This window comes from Alligator mississippiensis, chromosome 1 (genome assembly GCF_030867095.1).
Source record: "Alligator mississippiensis isolate rAllMis1 chromosome 1, rAllMis1, whole genome shotgun sequence".
NCBI lineage: Eukaryota > Metazoa > Chordata > Crocodylia > Alligatoridae > Alligator > Alligator mississippiensis.
The window spans coordinates 319,339,428-319,360,832 of record NC_081824.1 but is presented as its reverse complement, the minus strand read 5'-3'; the positions used below and the strand labels follow the sequence as shown (position 1 = coordinate 319,360,832).

Genomic DNA, 21,405 nt, shown 5'->3' with positions numbered 1-21,405 from the left:
TCACGCATGTCAGATAGAAAAAAATATCTTATGGTTTTGCAAAATCATCATTAAATACGGTTAGAAGATATTGTTTCCAACAGTACTGAACAAAAAAAGTATTTGGCTCAAAGTTTTTAGACCTGTGAATGAACATCAAAATTAAAACTGGGTTCACATCCTGTTATGCCTCTGTGACATATAGAGCAAGTATGAAAAAAAAAAAAACTTACCTATAAAATTTCTTTTCTATTTGGTTTTTGCCTTAGGCACTATTGATTTTAGTGAAATTTGTGCTAGTATCACTGAGCTGACATTGATGCCTCTGACGTTGGCGCACTTTGCTAGCTCAGGGCATGTTCCTTACAGACACATAGGTCACCAAAACAGTGGAATTCCTTTAATGCAGATGTCCCAGAAAAGCCTTTGATTTGCTGGAGGCTTAGGGTTGGTTTCAAGTGTAGATTAAGAGCTTTAACACATTTTGTATTAAATGGATGGAATGGTAAATCTCAGTAAGTTTTTGACCCAATGGCTTAGCCAGGCTTTTTGCCTAAATAAATACTAACAAAAAGCAAAACTAAAAAAAAGTTTTAGTACAGTTATAGCTTTTGCTGTAGCCACAGTGATCCAGAGAATATAAGAACCAAGCTTGTTTGGTAACAACTTTAATTGGACCAACTACATTGCTGGGAGAAATATTAGGTTTTAGAGCACAAAATGCCCTTCCTCAGGTCTGGGAAAGAAGATGATGAACCCTAAGTTAAATGCCAGGTAAACAATGACTTTTATTTAACTTCATAACAGAGGAAAGACACGTAAAGCCTGAAAGCTTTTCTAACATACTAAGTATAGAGTTGATCCAATAGAAGTCCAAAACAAACCGTTTTCATCACAAAAAAAATTTAAAACAGTCTGGATAAAGACCACTTTCTTAATTAAGGCTGTGTCTTCATTGACAGAAAACATCTTTTTTCTCAGTTTTGTCTGTAACCAGTGAGATGACTCTTAGATTCTAGCTATTCTGTTGTACACACCTACTCTCAGTCTCCAGCTGGTCTCACATGCACTTATCACAGTAAAAACTGCTTGCCCCCCTCTCTAAGATTTCAGTTTAGGATACTCTACATGTGCGAAATCTCACTGTAAAAATTACACCTTTTTGATACTGAAAACATAGCCTAGGTTTCACTATATGTCATTCAGTTATAGTTGACAGAAATAGGGCTATATAAATCTGCACACATTGGCAGGGGAAAAAAGCCACGAAAAACTCCCATTCCTACCTTACACATGATAAGGAAACAAAACAACTACAAATTGCTTCTCTCCTTTGCAAGTCACCTTTAAATGAAATGTATTATTATATTAAGTCTAGAGTTAAGAAATTAAAGGCACCTATGGTCAGCTACAGGACAGTGAAGAGACAGCAAGAAGGATGGAAAAAGAGAGCTAAAGTTTAGAGAAGTTAAAATATAATATATTGCCTAACTACAGCATTAGCAACAAAATTTATCATCAATCCTGGATCCTGCACTTTTCTTAGGCAGCTAACACTCTGAGGTTTAAAAATATCCAGTATATTTAATTAGGCCTAATCATATCTTAATTTACAAACATACAGGAGGGATACAAGATAAAACCAGTCATCTGTAAATGTTGTGACATGTCTGTGAAATCACCACTTTCAAATAAGACTTGAATTCTTTAGGTTATAATATTCATTTTGTTACAGGGGTCAACTGTCCCACCCTTTGACAAACTGTAAGTAGAGGACATGGTATTTTGGGGTCTTCCAATATATAAGATAATTATATAGTGAGAAGATAAGACATCCAAGAAATCTAGAAAATAAATGGAGATGTATATCCAATCAAAGATAAAATTATAATACAAATATTTCATGGATATTTTTTAACATTCTGGTATTATCAAAGCATTGCATTTTTTATATCAGCAGGACAGTAGAAGAACAGGCGGCTAGTTTGAGTAAAGGTATCTGAATTAGGCTCTATGTAAGCTCTGAAATGACTGGTCATTTTACAGACTGATCAAACATTTTAAAATCTTGAAGTAGTGTCCAGACGTCTGAAAAATGCCAAATGCCTTCAATTCAGCAGGAAGTACAGGTTCTCAGTTGTTCTGAAAAATCAGGTCAAGTGAGTCCCAAATTCAGCACCTGAGACCAAACGCTGCTTTTGAAAATGTTGTTCTGAGGCCATAAATAGAAGTTGCATTTCTCTCACAAGGAAGTGTTTTGTCCCCAAACCCTACAGATGTGAAAATCCACTGTTTCACTTCAAGTCCCACTGAAGCATGTGCTATTAGTTTGTCCCAGGACACTGCAGTGTGCCCCTGTAATGTTACTGTGACAGGCTGATCAGAATGTGTACTCTTCCTGGCCACTTACTGGCTGAGGAGCAGCAACGCAACTTGAGAGGACAATGCAAATCGGCGTGCTGTGCCTGTTTTGATCCAGGTCAAATCTTGGAAACAATCATGCCCACATCAAATACAACATCTATTTACCACCTAGGAGACTTGTCTGAAGTCAGCCTGTGGCAGAACTGAGAAGAAAATGTAGGATTCCTCATACCAAGTCACATATGAAGAGTCACTATGAAACGCTCATTTGTCCTAACAAAGAGGAAACAGTTCAAATTCCAAATGCTCCCATTTTTATTTTTGTGCACAGAGGAGAGGATATTTTCTCTGACTGGCTTTAAGCAAGCACCAAAGACAAATACTATTATTCTCCTGCGCACTTCCTTTACTCTAGTCACTGAAGCTTCCTTCTAACCAACACACTCCAAGAGACAGTCAGTAAGAATAATTAAAAATGAAATCATGGTAATATTTGACTTTCCACCTTTTCAGAAAAGGATCCCAAATTGTATTATAAGTCTTGATTAATTAGGCCACACAACAGACCCATAGAAGTATCACTGTATGCACTTTGCAGGTGAAGCTGAATTTAAAGCTACTGCCCAAGATTACAATGTAGTTTCCCAATCCTGAAATCCTGTCTTCAAAGGCAGATCTGAAGATGTACTGGGGCCTGCAAGGGGCTCTGCATGGGTGCCCAGTCCAGCCAGGCTGACTGTTCAAAGGGAATACAAAATAGTAACACAGAATTCACATCCAAAATTTCTCTAGAATAAGCATGTATAATTTCTAACTAAGAGCCGGAGTCTTCCGCAAGGTGACTCAAGTCTCACAAGGAGCACTTTAAGTCTAAACAGAGGTGCCTTGAGCCTAAAAACCTTGAGAACCACTGCTCTAGGTATACTCTGCTTCAAGCAATGCTACTCCTCGACAGGCCAGAGAAGTTGTAATATATAACAAGGGTATACCACTCTTAGGAAAGTGAGATACTATGGCTCTACATTAGCTTATCACCCACAGGTATGACTTGCGGGCCAGACCCAGGCCCAAAGTGACTAGATCTGACTCTCAGGATCAGCAGCAGGCAAGTCGGCTCAGTGCATCCCGTTCCCTGCCCTGTGCTGCCATGCTACTGATTACTTCCACTGACTAGCTGGAGGTAAGCTTTTCTGTTTATGCTGAAAGAAAACGATACGGGCAAGTAGTGATTACAAAGCAGTCTCTACTGAAACATGCATGCAAATTCAGTATTACTCTTGGAATCATTCTCTTTCTTGCACCCTTCCCTAAATTGCAGGAACATGTTTGTGGAACATTTTAATTCCAAGATGAAGACCATTCCAAATGAAGATCTTATCAACCCCAAACACATGAAGTAGGTTGCCAATACCTCCATAAAATCCAGGCGCTCTATCTACACAAGAAATAGGAAAAAAAACCCCAACTTTCTTTCAAACACTGCAATAGTTTTCCTTAAATGAAAAAAAAAAAAAAAAAATCTCACAGGAATTGGGATTTTCAACTCATCAGTAAGTGAATTAACAACTGTTCAACATTAGTACTGTATTTACTCGATTCTAAAATGAGGGTGTCCCCCTCAATTAACACGGGGATAAAAGCCCCTTGTCTTGAGGGTGGTGGAAGAACAAGCAGCTGCTGTTGCTGGGGCTCCAGCCCCTACCTGGGATCAGGGTGTAGCTGCAGCAGCTGCCCCTACTCCTCTCCACCCCCACCTCTGCACCCTCACCTCCCCCCATGCAGCCTCTCCTCCCCTGCCTGCCCCTCTCCCTCCCTTTATCTTTGCTCCATGCCAGCAGACACCATCCACACTGCAGCCTGGGGCACGGAGCCCATAGCAGCCACAGGCTGCTAACAGAGGAAGGGCTTGGGCTGTGCTCAGTGCCCCAGGACAGAGCCTGCTGCCTGGAGCAAGGGTAAGGACAGGAGGGAGGAGCAGAGGCTGGAGGGGAGGAAAGGGAGGGTGGGGAAGGGGAGCAGAGAGGTTGGGAGAAGAGGCAGAAAGGGCGCAGATGCAGAGGGGGAGGAAAGGCCCCAAAAGCTGAAGTAGGGGGGGCAGGCACAAGCAGGAGGCAAATTGTTTGACCTTCCCACACCACCTGCCTCTTCACTGCCTGCCTCCTGCAGCAATAGGAGAGATGAATTAAAGACAACCCCCTAATAATTAGATTCTAGACATAGAAAATTATAACAAATTTATACATTTTCTGTGTATAGAATCTAATTATTGCAGGGGTCATCTTAAATTTAAGTGAATACAGTAATACTGAGATTTTGGCATCAGCCTACAAAAGACTGTACACCTCATTCATTTGTGCCTAACTATAACACACAACTCAGCTTAATTTAAGCATTTAAAATGCTGCAAAGAGCAAACAGTTTATAAAGGGACAATTTAGCAGATAAGCTTGCTATTATGCTGAAGTACGTAAATGCAGTTGGAAAGCTTTTTTTATGTATGGTATATATAATGCAGGACCCAATAACCACACAATTTGGAGATAGCACAGAGAAACTTTATTTAAAAAAAACAAACATAGTAAAACAAACAATTATCCATAAATTTATGGTTAAGGTTATTCTCTTTATATCAAGGAAAGTTATACACCAGGAAAATCCACCAGCACCCTCACAGTATTACCAGTTGAGACACCAAATATAAAGCAGTACCGGAAATTCAGGTGAGTGTGTGGCCCTATGTAAGAGGAAGGAAGCCTTGCTCCCAGCTCTGGCTTTTTGCTCCTTTGGTTTCAGGAGCTTGAAGTGATAGATGTGGTAGATGCATGCCCAGCATTATGAACGAGAAAGTGGCCTACATCCCAAGTGGCATATCTAGGGTGGGGTGACTGGGTCAGTGGCCCCCAAGGCAGTAGCTAAAGGTGTGTGTGGGGATGGGGACAGATGTCACTGACAGACTTGTGATCATACCGATGGTGTAGAGGCAACCAGAAGTTGCAGCTGCCCAATACTCTGGGCACCTGGCTATGTCACTTTGATGCTGTATGTCTTTAAACCCACAGGAGGACTCATGGTAAAATAAATTTACTCATTTATCATGCTAAAATAAATTTTAAAAAAATCCACCATATAGATGCAAATTTGCTTAGTTATTGTAATCAAGGACAAAATGGCCATACATTTCATTCTGACATAGAACTCCTAAGCAGATACAAGGCAACACTGCGTAGTCCATAGGCTAATAATAGATGGGGGAAAAAGTTTTAATGAAAAGGACTATACCTAAAGTGACAGCATTCATGGCCTTATACAGTACAACCAGCCAAAAGGCTTTTTCAAGGCAGCAGATTTTTGAAGAGGAATTCAGACTCCTCCATGTAAGAGATAAAAAGACATGGCCATTCTAGCAAGTTTAGTGATAAACAAAAAAACACAGATTAAGAAAGGAAGAGGGGGATTCCAAACATTGATAAGACTTTGTTCCTTACTTGGCTTAGTTATTTGTTCCTCCTGTGCAATTCCAGCATCCTCTGAATCAGAAAGCTCCTTTATGAAGTTGGAGGGAAACATGCCAGTCTTTCCATTAAGTATTCCTTCCCACCAGCCCTCTTCCACCTGCACCAAGACACAAGCAGAGCAAAAATGCGGTTAACACCTACACCACTTTTCACTTACGCAGCCTGGGATACAAATCTATAAGTTCCTATAAATATTAAAATGATGATTTTAAGCTGCTTGCATGAGTTATTCACAAGGGATGGGAGCACAGTACATAACACAGCAAACTTCTCATACCCACAGGATGCATGCATAGTATTTCCTGGTTCATTTGCATCTGCAGGATTCACAACCTGTTTAATTCACAGCCAGTTGCCAAGCACAGGACAGCCGCTTGCTACGGCTTTGACTTCAAAGGGAGCTGTTTCTCCACTTAGCTGGAGCTCATCAGCAGTCCTGCACAGCTAATGGGAGCAGCGTCACCCTGTAAATTTCAAGCTTCAGGAAACAGATGGAGCATCTCAGCAGTCCCACACAGTTGTGTGCTGCAGTTCTGGATACCCCACTATCCTTCCCAAACCTTCATCTTTGCTTAAGGGTAAGGAATCTACCCTTCAAAAACCTGGGCTGCTTCTGTACATTTTCTGTTCATGTTTGCATTATTTTTACTTGTTCAATTACTACATAGACAAGTCATAAATAAAATGAATGAACAGTACTTTACAATGATAGAACAACACATATTCCTGCACTTCACTTTAAATAAATTGATTCAACCACCAATATATCAGTTACTTTTGTTGCTGAAACATGACTCCCATGCTCCTGCTCATGACAGGATGTGACTATGGACACAGTATCTACATGAGAAATACCATATCTTTATCAGCAACTTCTTAACATTTCTACTTCATTACATGATAACAAGCATCACATAAAACAGAAGAAATCTGGAAAGAGAGAATAGGAAGGAAAGCATTCATGTGCATCAGATTCCAGAAGAGGCAATAGGACCTACTGGTTCAGAGATGATACATTTTATTAGACCAACTAAGAAATCACAAAAAAATTATCTTTTTCTGCACCCTTCCTCAGGCTCAGGGCAAATTAAAGATGGTAAAAAGTCCCCACAGGTAGAAAAGAAACTTTGTTCTTGCACAGAGGAAGCTGCAGGTGGAAGTCTGCTCCTCTGGGTCCATGAGAATGTCTTTGTGAGTTGTTCTCTGACCAACATGGCTACCAAATACATCCCTGAAACATGGAAGATGCTGAATTTTAGCTGATTTTGGATTTAAACTTAATTGCTGAAAAACAAGAAAGATTTCTACACCTCCCTGCCTTTCTGCCATCTGACACCACCAGGGAAGGAATCCTGCCTTCTCTGTACATCAAAGAGCAACTCACAAAGACATTTTCATGGACCCAGAGGAGCAGGCTTCCACCTTGACCTTCCTCTGTGCAAGAATGAAGTTTATTTTCTATCTATGGGGACTTTTTACCATCTTTAATTTTCCCTGAGCCTGAGGAAGGACACGTGAGCCCAAAAGCTTGAAAAAACCCCAATTTTTTTGCGATTTCTTAGCTGGTCTAATAAAAGGTATCATCTCTGAATCAAGAGTTCCAGAATTTTGCATTTCTTTTGGTCTCAGACCATCACGGCTACCATATACATCCCTAATAGGATCTACTGAAATAAATGATACGACCAAAATGAGCACCGTCATTTCATAATCCCAGGACAAAATAAATATATCAACTAAAAAGAATTAATTCCCTCGTGTTTAATCCATCCAGTATGGAACAGCAGCATCATGTTAAGACATGACAGCCCCTAAATATCCAGTCCCTTTAGGATACAATAGGCCAGCAGGGAATGACTTATTCTCTGCATCAACTAAGCATATTCTTGACAGATTAATATTTTCCATCCATCAGGCAATGTCTGTGCACCAAAAAAACAACAAGACAGGACAGGACAGCTTCAATCTGTGAAATATCAGATTGGTGTGTCCCTTTCCTGGCAAAAAAAAAAAAAAAAAAGTTTATGAAAACCAGACTCCATTTGTTCTGCAAGTTGTTAGATGTTTACACTGACTTAATTGTATTTTTCCAAAACAATTTTTGAACAGTATTTAAACAGTTTCAGTTATTTTTTAACTCTGTTTCACATTAAATATCTTTGAGAATCTCAAGTTCTCATACTAGCAATCATTTATTAAGAACCTAATAGTATCCTAAATACTCACTAACAACTAACGGCAATTTTTTTTCAACCTGTAGGGGGAGATGATTAAGTGCTTAAACAGTTGCATATTGTAACATAAGTCTATACACATTTCCTTTTGATACTGTTTATCTACTATGCTATATATACACTATAAATATAAAGTATATTAACACTGAAGTCCCTCTTCTAACCCTATGATTCTACTTCAGGAGATTTTTTTTCCTGTGACTTTCAGTTCATTTCTTGGCCTCTGTTAATTTCTGTCTTTAATTTTGAATGAAGCTCAGATCAACATGACTGTTTTCAATTAACAACTTCAGTAGTACCTTTCCATGACAAAAGACTTTATTTATGTATCAGTAAAAGCAGTGAGTTCACAAATAACTTTGGAGGAAAGAGGCTGCTAGCCAACTACTGCAGAAGAACCACAAGGCATCCACTGACTTGAATGACAGTGGGATTTCACCTGCTGATCTCATTTCTTAGGGCATGGTATTAGTTCTTAGGTTCACTTGTAGCACTACAAAATGGAACACTATTCCCCCTGGTAGACCTTACACTTAAAAAGTGATTAATCAGCTTCAAATGCTGTTTGTTCACTTTTTGTAGTGCTACAATGGCTTAATTAGGGGTGCAAATGTGGCTGACCCGTGGCCACAGAAAGGCAATACTTGCTTTTGGTATCTCTGGTCAAACTAAAATGGTCAGGGATCAGCACAGAGAAGAAAATGGGATTTTCAACAGCCAAAGGATTTTTCACATCAATTTTTAAAGAGGAAAATGAGAGGGTTAAACACTTTAAAATGCTTCTTATATAAAATACATCCAGTTTTAATAGCACATTACTCACTTTAGACATCACTGATGAGAACTGAACATTAACCCACATAACACTCATTCAAATTCAAGGCTGAAGAACTGATTGACTAACAAGTGGACAAGTACAACAGACCTTTCACAAACCTTTGTAAGATTAGGCTGTAAAAGTGCTGAGAACACTTAATTCCTTAATAAAGTGGAGCTCAACCTTTTAGAGCAGAGGGTGCCTTTGACCTGGCTGAACCACGAGCCACTATTCCCCTTTGGTAAGGACAGAAGGGGGAGGGAAGTGGCTTTCAATGTCAGAAAGAGGGGAAGGAGAGAGGAAGACAATTTACCTCTAGTAAACAATCACAGGGGAGGAGAGAAGGAGAAAGGAAGGGAGAGAGTATGTAGTGTCTGCTGTAGGGAAAGGGAGCTGCAGAGGGGATTAGCAGCATGGCACAAGGCAGGAAAGGGGATATGCCAAGCTGAACTGCTTGCTACCAACGCCCTAACCAAGAACCAGATCCAGTCACTGCAGATTGAGCATCTCTGCCTTAATATCAGGCATACCAATACTCCTTTGCAAGCAACTTGCTTCTGCATATTTCCTATTGCTTAACTTCCTTAAAATGAGCATGAATACTAAATATATGGTATGTGCACACAAACACACATACACAGATTCTGAACTTGTGATTATTCACTTTTGCATCAGCCAACAGGCTTATGTTTGAGTATTGCATGATACTTCCAGACCCCACCTGATAAGCAAGAAAGTAAAGCAAAAAGATCAAAGCCTTCCCAAAAGAAAATGCAGTGATGTCAGTAAGACACCTAGACTTGCCATGGTTTAAAAATATATATATTTCCGCAACACACATATCTGTATGCTTTTATTAAACACATTGGTTCAAAGATATTCCACACAGCAAACAATACGTAATGCTGTCTGCAGGATTTAGCAGTCCCAAATTGGGACAATCCAATGCCATATGTTTTGGAATGATGTGATAATTCCTAGCCAATAAAAGCTTACAAATGGAAATGCATTATTCATGAGAGTAGCCTAACTGGAAGTACAAGCACTCAGTAAAATCTGTTACTATACTAATATAACTAAGTGCTTTCAGGATTTATGTTCATGGCTCTTAATTCTTAAACTGCCAGCATTCATTCATACATTATAAAATCAACCTCTTTTCATTTGAACTATGGGTCAAAAGCAAGTATTCCTATAGTAGAGGTAAGTTTTTTATAAAGCAAGTATTGTACATGCCATTTTTGGTTCAGCTTGAATGTCTGAAACATTTTTTAAAAATCTGGCCAATAATAAGAATCTGCTGTGAGAGAGATTTTAAAAGACGCATTTTTTTTCTGTGTTATATCTGCTGACTGCCCTCTGGAAAGACAATGTGTGTCTTCATCTTGCCAAGCCCCTCAGGCTGTCCACACTTCTCTCATGCCACATTTTAAGAACAGCAACATACATGAGGATGACTGGAGATATGTAATTAGTCCACAATACATACTTTTCTTTTTGTGGGGTAAGGGAAAGGGTAGCCCCTTCAAGCCAAATATATAGAGCACATCTCTCATATTGCATCAGGGCTGACAGTACTTTTACTAAGAGTTTAGAGTACAAATTGTATAGATGCTGTGGACAAAGATGATCCTCCCTCAGGCAAGGGGATGAACTAGATGACCTCTGGAGGTCCCTTCCAGCCCTGCTTCTCTATGATTTTTATGATCAAAAAAGACTGTATGTGTTATGGGTACTGGTCCAATAAGGGAGGAGCTGGCCGCAGGCTCAAGTATATATGTTGATTGATACATGGCAGCTTGCATCATATTTATAGGCTATGGTCTACCACTACACCACAGAATCTAATGATTTAGTAGAAGGCCTTTTCTCTGAAGGAATTAAAATTATAAAACAACATTTAGAGATGTTCTTATCCCATCACGGTACCCTTTAAGGTTGCTTCCGAAAAAGCGTGCACAAACCTTTGGTTTAGAAAACGACAACTAAATAGAGAAAAAACAGTTTTCTGGTTTTCACAGAAAAACAGCAAGCAGATACTGGCACCTTTGATTCAGTGGAATTATTCAGCGGAATAAAGCTCTTTGATGTGAACAAGGGTACCCGGTCCAATGGGAAGAGGGTTTTGGAGAAATACATGCCAAAGAATCCAAAAATACAATGTTACTGTTATTATAACGACAGAAACTGCTGAAGTCCCACAGAAGATGAAACAGGAAGGACACCAGCATAAAAGAACAAATCAGCTTGGAAAGATATTAAGTAAATGAGAAATTGTAGTTATTTCTACTTTCAAATGCTTGGGGGGGGGGGGTGCTCAAATAATACATTAGGAAGCTGGACAGAGATACTGGGTCTAATTCAGGATGTAACCAAGAAATAAGGGTACCCAAATCTGCAGTATTCATTTGGGAAGGATACTGTTAACATACACACATATGCACCCTCACCCCCCTCCAAAGGGGACTAGCTAATCACGTTCGATCTTGATCAACAGCTAACTACAAGCTATGTTCATTTGTATCACACACACGTTTGAGTAACGTTTTAAATTTTTTTTAATTGTTTTTTAAAATACAATAAAAAAATCAGGAAAAACATGCAACAATTGGGGCAGGGGGCTGGATTCAATGATCTTCTGAGGTCCCTTCCAGCCCTAATGTCTATGAAATCTATGAACTATAAATGTAAAACCAACCTATATCACAAACAATAAGCAAAAACAGAAAAAGGGAGAGGGAAGAGGGAAGGACAGAAGAAGAGAAGACTGCAATGAGTAACAATCTAGCTACTAAGATATTCCAAGAAGTCCTTCCACGTTGCACCAAACTTTTTGAAGCAGTTAAGGCTGCTGAACATGACCTACTCTATAGATACCAGCTGTGCCATCTTATAGTACCAGATTTTGATCTTTGGAGAGGTCTTACTTTTCCAAGGCAGCAACGTAAGCCTGCACGATACTAATAAAGCCTGCTGTTAAGAGAGCGTTTGGGAAGGATTCAGTTTTAATCCTTTAGGGATACCCTCAAGAACACACATTTGCCAAAGCTCTCAGTGCTGTGCTCAAAACCATGTCTAAGATGAAGTCTAAGATCCACTGTTGATGTCTGAATACTGTGAACTGCTGATCTCTTCTTGGATTCTGTTATCTGTATACCTTGCTCTCCAATCTAGTTCCGGGTTAAATAGTCTGTAGTCAGGTTTATTATGTGACATTACATATTCATTGAGGGATGACACAGAATAGGGAAGAGGAGCAGATTTCAAGGTGAAAAATAATATATCTGGAATATCTGCCATACCTAAAGCCTCAGATCCAAACTGATTATTAAAGCCTCAGATCCAAATGCATTATTTATACCTGATGCAACCACATAAATTGCCATTAAACTATTTTCAAAAGGTTAAATTCAGAACATGACTCCAAAGCAGATTTAATATGATTTCCTACTAGAAATTTTTTACATGCACAATATCCTTATCTATTGACTTTCGCCACATTAGTTTGTGGGACCCAGTACGTAACATGCTCAGTAAAAAACAGAGGTAGTTAGCTGTATGAATCTCTAGCCCGGCAGAAAGCAGGGTAGAGATGCACCTTATAGACCAACTAAACCAGAGATGCATAAGCTTTCTTAAGCCTCAATTCACTTTATCAGAGGCTGTAAAAAGACATGCACAGAACAGTGTATCAGAGAGAGTAATCTGATCAATTGTAGTCCATTTCATTCAGCTGAGCGTGGTGCAATCCAGGAGCAGAAAGTAGTTGTTCAGTATACGTTTTTTGTTTTAGTAGTCTGCATAATCAACAAATCATCAGTTTGTTGAACAGGTTAATGCAGCAGTTGGCAACATTTTTCAGTGGTAGGCAGGGTCCCATGACTCTGTTGGGTCCATCCAGCCTAAGGGTTGTAGGTTGCTAATGCCTGGTCTAACATATTTGACTAGCTATCGGTCAGTCCCTGTGTTAAGAAGCTTTCCATCCAAAAAAATGGCCAAATACCTTTTCAAAGATACATATATCAAAGAACACCTAAACTTGTCAAACAGATTTCTATCTGGGGGAGGCAACCAAATGGAAAAAATATGAATATTTCTGTCCTCCCTGACTAGAATAAATAACAGGATGAGGAAGATATGACTACAGAATTAGGCAGAAGGAGAGAAGTAACCTTGAGTCAAGGGAAAGAAGGAACTTGGGAAAAGAGGTTAAAGAGTCAGCTAAGAAGCTATCAAGATTTCTTGCTGCTGGTAACATAAGAAACACAACGAAAATGCTTCAGGTTAAAAGGTCATTAGGGAGGCCTTTCTAATTTAGTTTTTATATGTCTATCAAATCTAACAACCCTTTGGCTTATCTTTTTCCCAGTTTATGTAATAAGCCTTATCTGGCTTTCTACCTTTGTTTCTCTGGAGGATCTAGAGGTAAGAGTGATTTCAGGGTGGCTGATAGTAACAGGTGCTCTGATTCTACCATTTTATTTTTCAATTCCAGGATACCTCTAGGACTCAAAAGTTCCTCCTCCTCTAAGCTGTTAAGTCTGGCCAGGGTGCTGGTTACACTCAGAGTGAAAGAGGACCCCCAAATGCAAGTCAAGCCCCAGGGTACTGAGCTCTGGGGTCACCCCGTGCAGGGCCCAAGGGATTGTCACATAGGGCCTCATATTAAAAATCAAAACAGATAGCCTAAAAACAGCTAGCCTATGTAAAGTATGCAAAATGGAACAATGTCATGACAGTAGCTCAAACCGGCAGGCAAACACCACTAGCATAACCAGTGGTGGGCGAAGGGGGCATGAGCTCCAGGCACTGATTGAGGGGATGCTAGAATGGGCACAGGGGGCACCAGAATAGACACACCTATGCTACAGCTCTGGTAGCTACCAGTTTTGGCTGCATGGAGTGGGAGATGGAGCTAGAGGCAAAAGCGGGCGCCTTCCCCCACCATCAAATTAGGGGCTTTATATCTTTTCTCAGTATGGCATTCAGCAGCACCTATAGGGAGGCAGATGAGGCACTTAACTTCTTGGCCAGAGTCACCTTCCCCTGTAGCTGCTGCGACCCTAGATCCCCATTGCCTCCATCTCCTGGGTCCTGGACACCAGCTGGAGTCTGTAGATGCCCAGGGTGCAAACCCTACCAGGTATGCCTGCCGCCCCACCCCTCTATGCCCAGGGTGCCGAAAGAGCTTGATAATCCTGTGGCAAAATATACTATGCTGTTGCAATCTGAAGTACTATTACTAAAGAGAAAACTACAGCAAACAAACTGCATGGGCAGAAACCTTTGTGAAGTGAATAAGAATGAATTCTAACTAAATGAAAGAACTGGGAAAAAAAACACAAAATTAGCTCCAATGCATGATTTTCCACCATAAGAGACTGGCTGAAACTGGCAGCAGGATTCTTAACCTGTCTTACTTCCCTAAACACATTTCTCAACAATGCATGGGGACGTAAACAGGAAAACAGCCACCACACTGCTTTGTTTCTCTGGGTTAAAAAGAAGGCAGCTCTGACCAGTAGCGTAATTTAGGAGAGCCTGGAGTTGCCTTTGGGGAAGCAGGAGGAAAGGGAAGAAGGGTAAAAATAATGCTGTAGCTACCCTGGTATGCCTTTGGTTTGACTTGCATACTATCAGATGGGAATACTTTTGTCCAAGTACTCCTCCAGGGTAGAAGGAAAATATAAAGAACACTTGAAAAAGAAAGAGAGACAGTGACAAGTCACTACATACTCATAATGTTCATTCCCAGATTTAGAAATATTGTCAAAAAAGCATTTCTTTTAATAAATGCTGAATGACATCGGAATTAGATTAAAACCTGGTGCATCTCAATCACCTCAGGGATGAGATTTGTCTGTCTGCTGGCACTTCTTGGATTCTGTCTTCAAGGTACAAAAGAAACCACTGGAGAACAATTCCAGACAAAAGCTGCAAGTAACAGTCACTGATACACCAATCTATAGCAGCAGTACTGAAAACTGCTGAAAGATCCAGTGTAACCAAAATGGCTATGAAACCAGATCTAATATCAAGAGTGTCATAAATGGCTCTGATGTATTTAGACTCATCTCCACAGGAAGAATGAAACCCAGCCTGAGACCCACCTACGGCCTCATTCATGTTTAAATACATATAAACCTTCCTAATAATTTAATTTAAATTGGTAAGATTTGAGCCTGGGCCATAGTGTACAAGCCACACAGCATCAAGAGATAATCATGCAGCAGCAAACTTTCTTAACTAGGCAAAAACAGCATGTTGTTATTTTGTGGTAGCTAACCTGGGGTAAAATCCTACTGAAACAAAAAAGCAGCCTATAGTTTTCACATGAATTAGAAGGTCAAATTAAGGGCTATGATTTCCCTTCCAACTCCTGTGAAAACTACAAACTTCCCTGTTTACACAGGATTTTACCTTAAGTTAATTTGCTCCGGTTAAGAACATTTGTGCTTTGGTTAAGGTAAAATCTGAATGTTTAAGAACTGTCTTATTTAAAAGGTTTACTGAATAGTTTTTGTAGTAAAAAAAAAAAAAAAAGTTTCCTCTTCTATTCACAGTAGTATATGTGGTTATCTATAGAATCTGGAAAACCAGATTTCTTAGAAAAAGTTAATGTCCACAGGGTAACCAAGGGGTGAATACAATATACATAAGCCCTTCTATAACCTTGCATATTGGTCTGTTGTTAGTCAACAACAGTTCAGTAAAATCAGTCAACACAGTCATGAAAGGGCAGAAGAAAGAAAAACTGCAAGAGATTTGTGCTGCAAAGACTTCCACACAAGCTGCGTGTTATACACCACTTGGAGCATGCCTGAAGTTTTGATGATTCTATCTTGACAGTACATCAACAAACAAAGCAGAACACACACACACACACACCCTTATCTGTGCAGAACATTGTTTGCCAAATCAAACTTTCAAAAGTTGAGAAATGCCAGTACTGAGTTCCCATGTGAAAAAGATTATATCATAGTGTTATTGTACAAGGAGGGCAAATTAATTTAACTGTATTACCACATATTGTTTTTCTCCACCAGAGGAAAAATAGCCTTATTTAAATGAATGAATAGATGGTCTTTTTATCCTTCTCATAATGACACGGTCTTTTCCCTTTAATAGCAGGGTGGCCCAGAACCAGTCAAAACTCTCCCAAGCCACATCCTCTTTAAGAATACATGTTTCAGGGCAGCTGGGTCAAGTATCAGAGTAAAATGAATATATCCTGAGCATTATATATAGAGGACAGCTTTTAGGTCAAAGAGTCATGAAGGACTGGGTATAAGAGAAGGTCCCTGGGGAATACCTTGTCCCAGGGAGGATGGAACTGAAACCAAAGTCACACCTTAGAAAGACTAAGGAAAAAGACTCTCTGGATATGCCAAGTCTGAAGCAGGGCCAAGAGAAACTCCATGCTCAGGGGAAACTGGCTACCCAGGAGAGAGAAGGAGCCTAAAGACCTAAAAAAGAAAGGCTTTTTGGTAGCTGAGAAAGGAAGGGCCAGAGCCTAAAAGGACCGAAGTAGGAACTGTTTTGTCAAGAGTGAAATAAAGCACTGCTCTGATGTAGATGGATCCAGGAAGTTTTTGGAGAGCACTGGGGACATCTTCCTGGCACAAGTGCTGGAGCAGCCAACTAGGGTCTGCTCTCTTTTTGACCTGTTGCTCACAAACAGGGATGAATTGGTGAGGAACATAGCAGTGGATGGCAACTTGGGCAGCAGTGATCACAACACGATTGAGTTCAGGATCCTGAGGAAAGGAAGGATGGAGAGCAGCAGAGCAAGGATCCTGGACTTCAGAAAAACAGATTCCAACTCGCTCGGGGAACCCCTCAGCAGTATCCCCTGGGAAGCCAGTCTGAGGGAGAGAAGAATCCAGGACAGCTGGCTATACTTTAAAGAAGCCTTAATGAGAGTGCAGGAACAAACCATCCCGATGCACAGGAAGACTAGCAAGTACAGCAGATCAGCTTGGCTTAGCAGGGAACTCTTCAGTAAACTAAGTCACAAAAAGAAAGTTTATAAGAAGTCAAAACTTGGACAAATAAATAGAAAGGAGTATAAAGAGCATTGCTCAGTCATGCAGGCATGAAGTCAGGAAGGCCAAAGCACAATTGGAGCTGCAGCTTGCAAAGGATGTGAGGGTAACAAGAATGATTTCTATAAGTATGTCGCTAGCAAGAAGAGGATCAGGGAAACTGTGGGTCTCTTACTGAATGAGGGAGGCAACCTTGTGGCAGAGGATGCAGAAAAGGCTGAAGTGCTCAATTGCTTCTTCACCTCAGTCTTCAGAGGCAAGATCAGCTCCCAGACGAATGCACCTGGCAGCAAAGTTTGGGCAGAAGCATCCAACAATGGCAAAAGAACAGGTTAGGGACTATTTAGAAAAGCTGGACGTATAGAAGTCCATGGGGCCAGACAGGATGCACGTGAGGGTGCTAAGGGAGTTGGCTGATGAGATCGCAAAACCACTGGCCATCATCTTTGAAAACTCATGGCAATCAGGAGAAGTCCCGGATGATTGGAAAAGGGCAGATACAGTGCCCATATTTAAGGAAGGAAAAAAGGAGGATCCAGGGAACTACAGACTAGTCAGCCTCACCTTAGTCCCTGGAAAAATCATGAAGCAGATCCTCGAGGAAACCATTTCTAAGCACTTGGAGATGAAGAAGGTCAATAGGAATAGTTACCATGGATTCACCAAGGGCAAGTCATGCCTGACCAACCTGATTGCCTTCTATGATAAGGTGACTGGCTCTGTGGATACAGGGAGTCTGGTGGATGTGGTATACCTTGATTTTTAGCAAGGCTTTTGATACAGTCTCCCATGACATTCTTGCAAGCTAAGGAAGTATGGGCTGGATGAATGGACTGTAAGGTGGATAGAAAACTGGCTGGAGTATCAGGCTTGGAGGATAGTAATCAATGGCTCAATATTTAGCTGGCAGCTGGTATCAAGTGGAGTACCCCAGGGTCAGTTCTGGGGCCAGTTTTGTTCAATGTCTTCATCAATGACTTGGAAGATAGCAGAGTGCACCCTCAGCAAGTTTGCAGATGACACCAAGCTGGGGGGAGAAGTAGATATGCTGGAGGTTAGGGCTCGGATTCAGAGTGACCTAGACAAATTGGAGGATTAGGCCAAAAGCAATCTCATTAGGTTCAACAAGAACAAGTGCAAAGTCCTGCACTTAGGATAGAACAATCCCATGCATCAGTATAGCCTGGGGGCTGACTGGCTGGGCGGAAAAGGACCTGGAGGTTACAGTGAACAATAAGCTGAATATGAGCCAACAGTGAGCCCTTGTTGCAAAGGAGGTTAACACCATACTAGGCTGAATCAGTAGGAGTGTTCCCAGCAGGTCAAAGGAAGTGATTATTCCCCTCTATTCAGCACTGGTGAGGTCACATCTGGAGTACTGTGTTCAGTTTTGGGCCCCTCCACTACAGAAAGGATGTGGACAAACTGGAGAGGGTCCAGGGGGACCAACGAAAATGGTGAGGGGGCTGGGGGACATTACTTATAAGGAAAGACCAAGGGAACTGGGCTTTATTTAGTTTAGAGAAGAGGAGAGGGAGAGGGGATTTAATAGCAGCCTTCAATTACCTGAAGTGGGGTTCGAAAGAGGATGAAGCTAGGCTGTTTTCAGTGGTGGCAGATGACAAAAGAAGGAGCAATGGTCTCAAGTTGCAGCAAGGGAAATTTAGGTTAGATATGAGGAAGAATTTTCTTACCAGGAAGGTAGTAAAACACTGGAGCAGGTTACCCAGAGAGGTGGTGGAATCTTCATCCTTGGAGGTTTTTAAGAGCTGGCCTGGGATGATCTACTTAGGAATGCTCCTGCTTTGAGCAGGGGATTGGACTTGATGTCCTCCTGAGGTCCCTTCCAACCCTAATTTTCTATGATTATTTTGGAGAGCAAAAAGGTAAGGAAAATGAGCCCTTTGCCATCAAGTTACATGCAACACTCCTCATTTAGTGTGTGGCCACAGACAAGATGCAATATTGAGAATACGTGACATTAAGTAACTTACGGCTATGTAATACTTCATTTTTACAGAGGTTAGAAATTGTACAAGAAACCTTAATGATGACTGTCATGGCGGGGTCCTCGCGGAGGGCCGTGATCTCTTTGAGGTCCTCTCACCGCGCTACTTCGGCCCGAGGGCACCCTCCATTCTCACCCGCCACGTCTTTGCTCTTAGGGAAAATGTAATAGGGAGGCTGCCTTGTGTTTCCTCGGGCACATAAGCTCCTGGACCCCTCGTGGGTCTCCCCGTACGATGGGTACTACTCAAGCACCCCAGCCTCATGGGCTGTGCGTGGCTCCAACCTCCCCTGATACCACGCCCCAAGCCTCGCAGATGTAATAGACGTTGTTAGGTCTGTACACCCGCTTCCCGGGCCTCCTCTAAAGTGTAGCCCACTCTGGGCTCTCTCTCTCGCACCCAGCCTCTCACTGGGACTCTCGTCCACTCTGGGACTCCCTAGCGGGCCCCGGCCCTTCCAGCCAACCGCACGGGTACCCTCTCTGACCCTGGCTCACCGCGCTGCTACTCCCTGTCTTCTCAGGGGCAACCGCAGCGCCCTGCCTCGGTCTGAGGGGTGTTGCCGCACTAGCCTGCGGCCAGGTTCGCTATGCCCGTCTCGGGCTCCTCGATACGGCCCCTCTAGGGCTCCTCAGTATGGCACTCCCCCTCTTTGGGGCTTGCCGTGCCCCCACGGGGCTTCTCAATAACACGGTGTGGCACTCCCCCTCTTTGGGGCTCGCCGTGCCCCCACGGGGCTTCTCAATAACACGGTGTGGCGTGCCCCCTCTTTGAGGCTCGCCGTGCCCCCACGGGGCTTCTCAAGAATACAATGTGGCACTCCCCCTCTTTGGGGTTCGCCGTGCCCACCCTGGGCTTCTCAATGAAATTGCCCCTCGCTCTGGGGCTGGGGTCTATGTACCCCGCATGAGATCCGGGGTCTATGTCCTCCGTCTGCAACCTACCGGTTGCGCCCGCGACCCACTGGCCGCGCTCCTTGCCGCCAGTTGCTCACGCCCTGGCGTGCGAGCTGCGCCTTCCCTGGCGCTATGCAAATAATGCGCCCTCTTGGCGCTAGGGCACCCCACACTCTCTGGGGTCCCTATAGTTGAGGCCTCCTCCAACCCCTACAGCCTCACCCAAGCCTCCAGGTGTAATAACAAAGTCAAACAAACTCACAAGCCCCTAGGCTGTAACACAAATGCAAGCTCAAGCCGTCTGGCTATAACTCAAACCCGAAGCCCTATGGCCATAACAACATTGTTCCATATGACCATGGTACTTGCTGCTAGGCTCCTTTCCACATCCTCACTCCCAGAGCTTCTGCCTCCCAGGCTGCTGGCAGAGAACTGCTAGCCTGGCTTCAGCCCTGGGCTTTACAAAGGCCAGGCCCTGCCCCCTTCTGGCCAGCTGCTCCTGATTAGTTGACCCGGCAACTTGCAGCTGTGCTCATTAGGCACTGCCAGGGCTCTCTCCCTGGCAGTTTCTCCTCTCCAGGAGCAGAGCACCGAGGTGCCCTGCGACAATGACATTTCCTAACTTTTGAGTGATTACATTTGGCAACTTTAATGTTCTCTTACTGAATAGGTCTGCCCCTTCCTTCTTTTCATTTTTAGGTCTAATTTCAAAAAGAAAAAAGACAAAAATCTCATCATTTGGAATTGTACTGAACCCCAGCTTCGGTTGTCAGAATAGTATGAATCTTTGGATCCACTGCAGAGACATCTACCATGAAAATAATAGATAGCCACTGTAGGCCATTATCTTTCCTGTGGACCAGCCATTAACGAAGCATGAGACAAACACTGCCTTATCTCTGGACAATGGAACCACCTTCACTGCAGTAATATATTGCAATACTGCAAAGACTTATTCATGTACTGTGAGAAGCCCAACAGATTACTTACAAGCACAGCCAGTCCTTAAAATATATTGCAATATAAGGATAAAATAAAATCACGATTAAAATCCCAAAACTGCCAAATGATGTGCCAGATGCTCTTAAGAAGACTTTTTCACGTTATATAAAGGAGTTATAACAAAATATAATTGGCATTTGAGTATTCCAATTTAGTAGGAGAATTAGCTACAGTCATATTTTAGGAAAACTGTAATTAGAGTCATATCTAATGAGCCTAGAAGATGAACTACACAGAAAGAGCTATCAATCACATACATTAAAAATGTTAAAGTAAACAAGACTGAAAATGGTCTCATCTCGTGTTAGTTTTAAAATATATTTCTAATTTAATTTTGTTAATTAATTCTTTATTGGCATTTCAGTCTTTGTGTAGTTATGGGAATCTATGGTTCCACAACAAACATTTGTATCTATTGTTCTGAATGTCTGATCTTATAATGAATTTATATCCCACTTAGAACAAATAGAAAGCAAATTTAAATTACTAGCATATAATGTCATCAAGGGATTCTGGTGACATTATAAACCACAGCAGCATAGTT

General features: G+C 41.8%; 1 protein-coding gene across 10 annotated transcripts in view; it reads right to left on the bottom strand.

Annotated features, from left to right (window-relative positions):
• SH3KBP1 (SH3 domain containing kinase binding protein 1) overlaps positions 1 to 21,405 on the bottom strand; it is a 361,711-nt gene that overhangs the window by 162,026 nt on the left and 178,280 nt on the right. For all 10 annotated transcript variants that reach the window (XM_059720873.1, XM_059720872.1, XM_059720874.1 and 7 more), the window contains one exon: positions 5,829 to 5,955. In XM_059720873.1, the coding sequence (XP_059576856.1) occupies positions 5,829 to 5,955 (127 nt within the window). The remainder of the gene's footprint in view (positions 1 to 5,828; positions 5,956 to 21,405) is intronic.